Below are 9,165 nucleotides of genomic sequence, written 5' to 3'. Positions count from 1 at the left end.
AACCCTAACCCTAACCCTAACCCTAACCCTAACCCTAACCCTAACCCTAACCCTAGATTAGTAAGAATTAATAAAGAAAGTCTAAAGTTTATTAAAGTAAAAGAAGAATAGGTTTAAGGCGCTTAAATTTCTACTTACTACTTACTTTTAAGGCAGTAAGTATAATAAATATACGGGATTACCGCTATCTTAAACCGATCTCGAACCTCCCTCGACGCCACAGAAGTATAAAGCCCCAAAGCCATCTCATCCGTTTACTTCTCAGCCATAACAAACGCCTCAGGCGTCCTCGCAATAAACGCATCCACACTCTCTACACCGGCGCCGCCACTAACGAACTCTTCAAAAAAGCTCAGCAACAACCCCGTCACCACCTCCGTTACCCTCTTCCCGGCGATCGTCCCCAACGCCCCCAACGCCGCCGGCGGCACGACGCCGCCCTCCCTCGCCCCCAGCAGGTCGAATCCCAGCGGCGTATCCATGTAGTCCAGATGCGCCGTGCCGTTCACCTGCACATCGCGCAGCCAGCCCGTCTGGTTCGCATTGAATCTCCCCCACGACGCATCCGCGTCCTCGACGCCCTGGAACCGCGCCTCGCTCGCGAGTTCGACGAACGGCGTGCGCAGGTCCGGATTCGGCGCGTCGGGGTCGGGGACTTGTACCGCCGTGGAGTTCGTGGGGTCCGGCTTGACCAGGTGCTGGAAGGTGCCGTCGAGGTTCGACCCGGCGCGGTAGAGCCCGGGCGCCGAGATCATCGCGCCCGCCGACGCCGCGCCGCCCATGCTGTGGCCGAGCACGGCGTAGTGCGTCGTGTTGAACGGCGCGCCGTACTGTGCGATGAGCGCCGGGAGGAGGCCGCCGGAGGGGTTGAGGACGGCGGCTAGGTCGGCCAGCCGGTACTTGTACATGTGGTGGAAGTCGACGGATGTTAGAGAGCCAATGTCGCGGATGCCGTCGACGCCGGGCGCGCCGTAGGGGAGGGCCGTATAGGGCGCCTCGCCCGGGTGGTCGATGCCGACGACGGCGTAGCCGTGCGAGGCGAATTCGCTTAGGTAGGCCTGATAGCCGCTAATGGTGCCGCCGGCGCCGGGGGTGAAGAGGAGGGTAGGGTAGGGGGAGGTGCCGTTGCCAAAGGCGGGGTGGGTGCCGAGGAGGGTAGGGGCCTGGAATTGGAGGTTCGTCGTGAGGAGCGAGAGCGTGCCGTTGGGTACGCCGAGTGTTTGCTCGTAGGCGCGCGCGGTCTTCGCGTCGAGGTAGGGGACGGGGCCGGCGGGGGGTTGTATAGTGGGATAGTAGATTGTCAACAGCAGGATGCCGGGGTTCGGGGTTGGGTCATCTGGGGTCGTTGTGTGGTTTAAGACGTGCTGGGTGTAGCCGACTTGGTATATCCCGGTTGTGTTCCATAACGAAATGGCACTAACAACTGGCGCAAGTTGCGCGAGGGTGAAAAAGAGCGACCGCATGTTGACGGGGTTTGTTATTTGGTTGTTTTGCTGGTCCTTTCGCCTTTAAGTACTCACCGATTCTCGTATTAGCTGTAAGAAGTTAATTGATCCTTCCGAATCCTTCCTTGCGCAGTCCATCCGGTCTCGGAGCTTCTGTTATGATTCATTATGAAATGTTGCACAATGGGAATGAAGTGCTTCGCGTATTTGACTGCGTTGCGGCTGAGCGGGTTCTGGGATGTCGTGGAACACTGGCTGGATAAGCCACGTTCCTGACGGCACCGGCTTTAACGGCACTAAAAAGTGGCTAACCCGAAGGCGGCTGTGAACAGTCCCCTCGTGGCTAGCGCGAAGAAAAGCAGGGGCTTAAAACAGGGAATGACTGTGCCCATGCAAATGATGTGATCGGTCAAGCCCGCAGTCTGTCTCTGTTTTCGGTGGTTTACAGGCATCTGATAAATTGGGGGGGAAAAAAATTTCACGCTAGCCACCGGCCGCGAGAGGGGACTGTACCATTCTCGGCTGACCAAGCAATCTACGAAACCAAGCGTGCAGTGCAATGTAGTATCATCAAGTACTAATTCATTCTATAGTAAGATTATAGAGAGTATTATTATATCGTGTTAAACCCTTTATATCTCATAGCGCGTCTCGTATCTCACAAAATCGTCGTTATATGTTAGAATTATGGGTATCGGGCTTCTGCCTAAGGTATCCGCCCAGTGGCCCGGCCCCTGCGAGGAGCATGCGACTCGCCGGTCAGGTGTAACGGCGGGCCTCTGCCTCTAAGGATCCAAACACCAAAGAGGGTGGAAACCTGTCGGAGGGGTTTTCCTTGAGTGGGTACAAGAAGGGGGCGAGAACGAAGTAAGTATCGCGACTGAGCACAGCGTGTGCGAAGGTCGTTTTACCAATAGGGTCCAAATTCGATTGTTGAAGTAAATTCCAGAAGTTGAACACGAGGGTCAAAGTTATTTAAGGAGTGTGGTTTACATACGTGTAGGAGAGTTGTCAATCTGGTACTTTGCTCCGTATGGTCTGCGGTTCTATAGGCAGAGCAGGCCGAACACGGTATCGGCGTGAGGTGAGCCACGTGGGTCCGTTTTCACGCGGTGCGGGTGCAGCCCATTTCTTTCCTTATTCTGTTCTTTCTTCACCCCGTGGCGGTTGTGCTGGAGCATTATGGTTCCTCGGTTTCCGCGGTCGAGGTGGTAGGCGGTTGGATTTGCCGGCAGACACAAAGGGAAGCCGCGTTCTCGGGATGTTGTCCAGTAGCGGCACAGTCAAGACAAGCATTAGAATCGGTGATGGAGACGTATTCGAAAGCTGTTGGATCGGGGAGAGGCCAGGTTGGGGGATCGATGAGGTGGTGAGTGATGTGTTGGATCTGCAAGGCTTCCAGGACGTTGGCGCAGCCTCCGATGCAGGGAGGTTTGATGCAGGGTTTTCCAGCAGCTTTGGTGAGGGAGACGATGCAGCTGTTCTTAAGGGCAGAGAGGGGCTTTCCTGGGTTCTTGACAGCCCACTGATGGATGGCCAGGATCTCTCCACAGTTGGCCTTGCAGGGATGAGCAGTATCGGAATAGGAGTGATCCGATTCGTCGAGGTTGGTGGCATGGGCGCGGGGGAGGTGGTCGTGACCGTGGAGGTGGGCGATTTCAAGGGCTTCGGCGGCGGGCATATGGCCTCCGTTTCGAGAAGCAGTGGTATGGATTCTCAACCAAGACTTTGGTAGATTTCTCTTCACGGAGGAAGAGAGGTAGAGTCGGTCATCGTGGCGCAAGATGGTGATGACGGTTGGTGGGCGAAGGTACGGTCTCACATCCTTTTCTGTGCGGGTGCCGAAATTTTGCACGGTGTGTTTCCAGTGCTGGATCATGTCGGCCAAGGCGTGTTCGGCGAGTGTTACGCTGGAGCTTCGGAATGGGGAGTAAAACTGCGGGAGAGGAGCATCGGGGAGGTTCGCAGCGTCAAGGGGTTTCACTACCGCTATCTGGATGTCACTGAACACTGAGTGCAGAGGATAGCAGCCGTAGCCAGGCAGGGAAGGTAATAAGGTGGGTGCGAGGCAATGATTGGAATTGACTACGAAGGTCCTATCTACTGTAAACGAGTGTGGTCTATATACCGTGATTGGCCGCTGGTTGGCCAGACTGTGGTGTTGGAGTGGATAGTGGGATGGCTAGTGGCCGGGGATGATCTGCTTCGGGGCTCGTGCTTATTGGCCAACTAAGTGGGTTAAGCGTGGTCGGAGTTCGGCGGGTAATGATCCGTTTCCGCGTGTGAGTTCTGCCGCGCCGCTTGATCCTCTGCCTGGGTCCGTAATATAAGACGGCTGCACGACTATATCGACGATTGCTACCTCTAATAGCGATAGTAGTCTATATTAAATTTAGTTTCGCCGCTGCTAGTACATTTTCTTCTAAGAATGCTAGCGCTCCCGGTAATTACGTCTTACCTTCCAGTCCTTCGTGCGGATCTCTCGGCATTCCCGATGGCGCGAACAAGAACGATCTCTATCGATATCTTTACCCTTATCAGACCCTGCATCCTTGCTCCCCGGAAGGCCTACGCCCATGTATCCGCGATCCGGCCTACGAACTTAAGCGCTCCTGAAACGTGTCTGAATATTATGTGCCTCCGCAGCGCAAAGCACCACATGTGCGTTCGTCCCTCCGTATTCCAAGCTCGTCACGCCTACTCTATCATCCTGCGCTAGCTTAAGCTGGTCGAGTAGCGGGCGCAGCCTTCCCTTAAAATTGCACATTGAATTCATCGCCCCCAACTTTCCCATCGCTGGCACGAAGCCGTTCGAAATGGCCAGCGCCATCTTGATCAAACTCAACAATCCGCTGGCCGCCTCCGTGTTTTCAAAGGCACCCTTGTTGCTGCCCACGTGAACGGCGCTCCTGGCACTTGCACCAGGTAGTTGCACCTCGTCAAGTGCACGTTCCAATCCGCTCACTTCCAACGCATCCCCCATGCTCGTCCCACTACCATGTAGCTCGACGTACCTGATTACCTCCGGGGCCACGCCCGCAGCTCTGATGGCCGCCACCACGGTCCGCGCCTGGCCTGCGCTCGAGGGCACGGTGAAGCCGACCTTGTCGACCGCCCCGTCGGACCCAGTCGCGCAGCCCTCGATCACCGCATATACGGCGTCGTTGTCGCGGCGCGCTGCGCTCAGCGTCTTGATAACGACGGCGGCTACCGCGTCGGCGGGCACGGACCCGTCAGCGGCGGCTTCGAGCGGGCGGCAGTGGCCGGACGGGCTGAAGACCTGGCCCGGTGCCGTCACATAGCCACCCAACTGCGGGTAAACGACAGTAACTCCGCCGACGAGGGCGGCGGGGCAGGCGCCGGTGCGTAGGGCAGAGAGCGCGTGCTGTAGCGCGACTAGCGCGCTCGAGCACGCCGTGTTTAGCGTCGCGTTGGGACCTGTCAGGTTGAGCTTGTAGGCCGTGAAGGTGGAGATGGGCGGGTCGAGCAGCGTCCGGTGGCGCGCTTGGAAGCTGTCGGCAGGAAAGGGTGTGCCGGGCGCGTCCTTGTGCGTGTTGTGCGCTGCACCGATGAAGACGCCGGTAGGATTGGGCACTCCTTTGGTGGTGGGGATATTGGCGTCTGCGAGCGCCTGGGAGGCGATGGAGAGGAAGAATAATTTCTGTGCCGTGTTAGCGGGCGAGTGTTCCTGAACAGGGTGGTGACTATACCTGCGGGTCCGTGAGGTCTGCTTCCTCCGGCGTCATACCCCACGCTTCAGCACTGAATGGTGGAAGGTCGGGCAGAGAGCCGTATCGAGGTACAAAGATCTTATCTTCCGCCATTTCGGAGGGCGCCGCGGCTGCTTCATGGGTTGAGACAGCCGCGCGGCCGTCCATAATAATTTGCTAGAGGCTGTCAATATCGACAGAACCAGGGAAATGCCCTGCCATGCCTACGATGGCGAACTTGTTGTCGTCAGGGTCCAGGGAGTTGTTGGGGGATGTGGCAACCGTGCTAGCCTCCGGATCGCTCCCACCGTCGGAACTGCTCTTTGAAAGAAAATACCTTTGCTCGGACGCTCCCAGTTTGCTTGCCAGACATGCAGTCTGTTTTCCGATAGTGGGCGCTTGAAAAATGTCCAGTAAGCTTACCTTACAGCCATGAAAGCGCTCCACGATACGCTTGTGGAGCTCAGTTAGAGCAATACTGTGTCCACCAGCCTCGAAAAAGGATACGTCGGCGTTTGGCGGACTTGCCAGCTTAAGAGTTTGCATCTAGAGATCCCCGACGGTTCTCGACACGCTTTCCTCATGGCGTGGCGACGCATACGACCCATCCGCCTTCGAACCTATGGTGGGCAGCCTCTTGCGCACTTGCTCATTCTCGGGGAGGGACGCGAGTAGACCTTGCAACTGTCCAGAAACCTGTGTATGGTCTACTTTGCCGTTGGCATTCAGGGGCAGGGCCCGAACTGCAAAGAAACGAGTAGGGAGAGAGTAAGACGGAATATCCTGACGCAGCCTGCTGCGGACGACATCGCATGGGACCGTATCTGGTACAACGAAGGCCACCAGCAAATCTCCGTGCACCTGGACGGATGTGACTTGCACCTCCGGACTGTGATCCAAAATACTCTTTTCAATCTCGTACAAGTCTATACGGTAGCCTCGTAGCTTGATCTCGCGGTTCTTCATGCGCCCGCCGATACGCAGCTTGCCGTCCTCGTCCAAGAAACCTTTGTCACCGGTCCTGTACAAGCGAGTGTCGTGGCCGTCCTACTAGATGGTGTGGAATCGAGTGCGGGTAAGTTCAGGCTGCCCTTTATAGCCGCGAGAGACCTGAGGGCCGATGATACAGATCTCTCCCTGCTTCCCAATTGGAAGTGCCTCGTCGTTATCCTCGGAGCAGATTAGGATCGTCGAGTTGGGGAACGGCTTTTCAATCCTAGAGGGCGAAGGCAGCAGAGAATCGCTGCGTTGATCTTCCTCAAGAACTTCCACAGTCACAATGACACTATAATTATCAGCCTATGTTCTCGAGCAGTGGAAAAAGTTGGCAGCATACGTTGTTTCTATTAGGCCAAAAGCGTGCAAGAGCTGGGCTTTCTGCCTCCACCTGCCGAGAAGACCGGCAGAGGATGGTTCTCCTCCGACAGATATTATCCTCAGCGAAGCCAGATTTCTATCAGTCGGAATTGTGGCGAGTACCGAGGGTGTGGTGTGGAAGAAGTTGATCTCGTTTCTGTTGATAACAGTGGTGAGATAGTCCCCTACGAGCAGCTCTGGGTAATCGACGAAGCAGAGAGTTGCGCCGTATGATAGCGTAACTGCCCACTCTAGAACAGATACATCAAACGAAAAGGTCGCGAACTGAAGAACACGGCTGCCCGGCCCAATCTTCACGACGCTGCGGGCGGCGCTCACGTAGTGGCTTACATTTGAATGCTCTACCATAACCCCCTTTGGCTGGCCAGTCGAGCCGGACGTGAATACGACTTCGAATCATTAGTACGGTTGTATTGACTTGTGGATAATTAAACCTACTATATGCGAGATTGTTGTCTTTCAGTGTGCTCTCCAGCATCGTATGCGGCTGCGTCCGTAGCTCTCGCTCGATGACGTCAAGGCTTACTACCATGACGGCCAGATGAGAGACAACCTGGTGGATCTTGAGGTCGTCCGTTACTAGAAAGCGTGCTTCGGAAGTGGCGGTAATGGCGGCCTTGCGTCTGTCTGGCAACTTTTTGTCCAAGATGACGTAATAAGCGCCCGCTTTGAGAATCCCGAGGAGCCATACGACAGTGTTGAAACCTCGAGCGATGTTCAGCAGGACCCCGTCGCCAGGGGCAACACCTTTTGCGGCGAGATAATGCGCAATCTGACTGCTTCTATCCTCCAGGTCGCGGTACGTCATCGTCTCATCGCGCTCAGCCGAATATAGCGCAACGGCACTGGGTTGCTTCGCGGCGCGCTGTTTGATCCAAACATGCACCCGGGAACTGCTGATAGCCTCAACATCCTCTATGCATGGTCCGTTGATTATACTGGCGACTTCACGACCTCGGAGGAACGGGAGCTCGCACAATCTGAACCTGCTGTCTTGCTGTGATAATTTTACCGTGTTGAGAAACTCCTCCTGCAGCTTCGCCATGGCATCATCGCTGAAGATGGCGGGGTTTGCAATGACCTTGAAGAGTTAGTTATCGACCGAATCAGCCAGAGGTAGACTTACACCAAGAGAAACGCCATTATCATGCCCTAGAAAGCAGAAGAAAAGGTCCCAAACTCCCTCCACCGGGTAGATCGAGCAGGCCTTGTTAGCCAGCTTTGGCGAGAATGTTACAGCCACCTTGAAGTTGAGATGGCAATCGTCCATCTTCTTCCGGGCTTCCTCAATCAAGCTGAAGAACGGGAACATCTCGTGCTTTTTCCCGTTAGAGAGATTCTTTCCAAACGCCTTAACCGCTTCGGCAAAGGTGGTATTGTCCTGCAGCAAGCATGCGAGCGGGACCTTCACTGGCATCTATTGACGGATCAGCTCATGCATGAATGACTGGCTTCCAGTGCATACCGTATTGGCCATGTGTGAGACGCATGTTTGGAATTCCTTCGGACGAGCGCCGAACGCCACGAAGAGAGCCCGATCGTGGTGCGGCGTGGGTTCCGCACTGCCTTCTGTGACCAGGCTGACAATTGTAGAGGCGACCCGGAACCAGGATGTCTTGTACAGCTCACTCCACTTCTGCAGTTCTTCGTTGGGGAAAAATGCCCATGTATGCATGCGGCGGTAATGGCCCGTGTGCTTGGTAGGACCGGCTACGCGCTACGAGAAAGGAGCCGTGTGCGCGATTTGTGACATCCAGAAATCCTTTGCAGCTCGTCCTCTGGCGCTTCTCAAGTAGGCATCCTAGAAACTGCGTGTAAGTAGACTGGCAGGTGGAACGCCTAATTTTTCTCACCTGTCTCTGCACGTATTCTCCGTATGGAAGGCCTGATTGTTTGCTAGCCGGCTGCTCTGTAGGAGGCTCGAGGAACCTCAGGATCTCTTTGGACAGAACACTAAGGCTAAAACCGTCGACTGAAATGTGGTGACCAACAGCAAATAGCCTGTACTTGTTCTCGATCTCTCCTTGAAATTTGACTTCGTGATGTATAACCCAGCGAACAGGGAATTCTGAGCACAGGTCGAAGCCGCGACGAAGAGCGGTGGAAAGCCTCGCTTCATCATTAATGATCTCGAAACTCTGAACGGATGCATCCTGCGAGTGAACAGCCATGAATGGTCTACTCATCGGGTCATCTCCATCGAGGTGAAATGTCGTCCTTAGCATCGGATGATCCTTTCCCATCATCTGGATGACTGCGCAAGATACTGTTATTAGCAGCATCCTCAGTTCAGATCACAATAATACTGACCTTGCAGGAGGTGTTCCAAATTCAGGCTTAGGTGCGATAGGTTAACTTCAAGCCTGAGGTGGTAGTGAGATACGTGAGGTCTGGCCAAGTAATCGAGCTAGAGGGCTTGCTGCACTTTCGATAAGGGTACGACAGAGACAATTTCGCTGGGCGGATCATGACGACTGAGAGGCCCTGAGCTGCTTGGAATGGGGCCGCTCAAGAACGGCATAGGCTCGAGTGACATGTTGAAGGGGTATTGCTGTAGAGGAGTTGTTTGATGAAGTCTTCTAAGACGAAACCCAACCATTTATACCTTTGGGTGACTGTTTGTTTGAGAATGC

General features: G+C 55.0%; 2 protein-coding genes across 2 annotated transcripts; both read right to left on the bottom strand.

Moving 5' to 3' along the window:
* Positions 1-254: 254 nt before the first annotated feature.
* LTHEOB_5348 (PAF acetylhydrolase family protein) lies at positions 255-1,463 on the bottom strand (the record flags this gene model as incomplete). The annotated part of the gene is made up of 1 exon (XM_035514483.1): positions 255-1,463. The coding sequence occupies one exon, from the start codon at positions 1,461-1,463 to the stop codon at positions 255-257; it is 1,209 nt and encodes a 402-aa protein (XP_035374216.1).
* A 1,162-nt stretch (positions 1,464-2,625) lies between these two features.
* Positions 2,626-8,778, bottom strand: LTHEOB_5347 (uncharacterized protein; the record flags this gene model as incomplete). The annotated part of the gene is made up of 11 exons (XM_035514482.1): positions 2,626-3,381; positions 4,147-5,106; positions 5,156-5,332; positions 5,384-5,471; positions 5,757-6,202; positions 6,266-6,440; positions 6,492-6,921; positions 6,971-7,613; positions 7,659-7,949; positions 7,998-8,249; positions 8,386-8,778. 11 exons carry the CDS (start codon positions 8,776-8,778, stop codon positions 2,626-2,628), a joined length of 4,611 nt encoding a protein of 1,536 aa, XP_035374215.1.
* Between the last annotated feature and the right edge of the window lie 387 nt (positions 8,779-9,165).

This window comes from Lasiodiplodia theobromae (assembly GCF_012971845.1).
Source record: "Lasiodiplodia theobromae strain AM2As chromosome Unknown scaffold_14, whole genome shotgun sequence".
NCBI lineage: Eukaryota > Fungi > Ascomycota > Dothideomycetes > Botryosphaeriales > Botryosphaeriaceae > Lasiodiplodia > Lasiodiplodia theobromae.
This window is presented reverse-complemented; position numbering and strand designations above follow the sequence as displayed.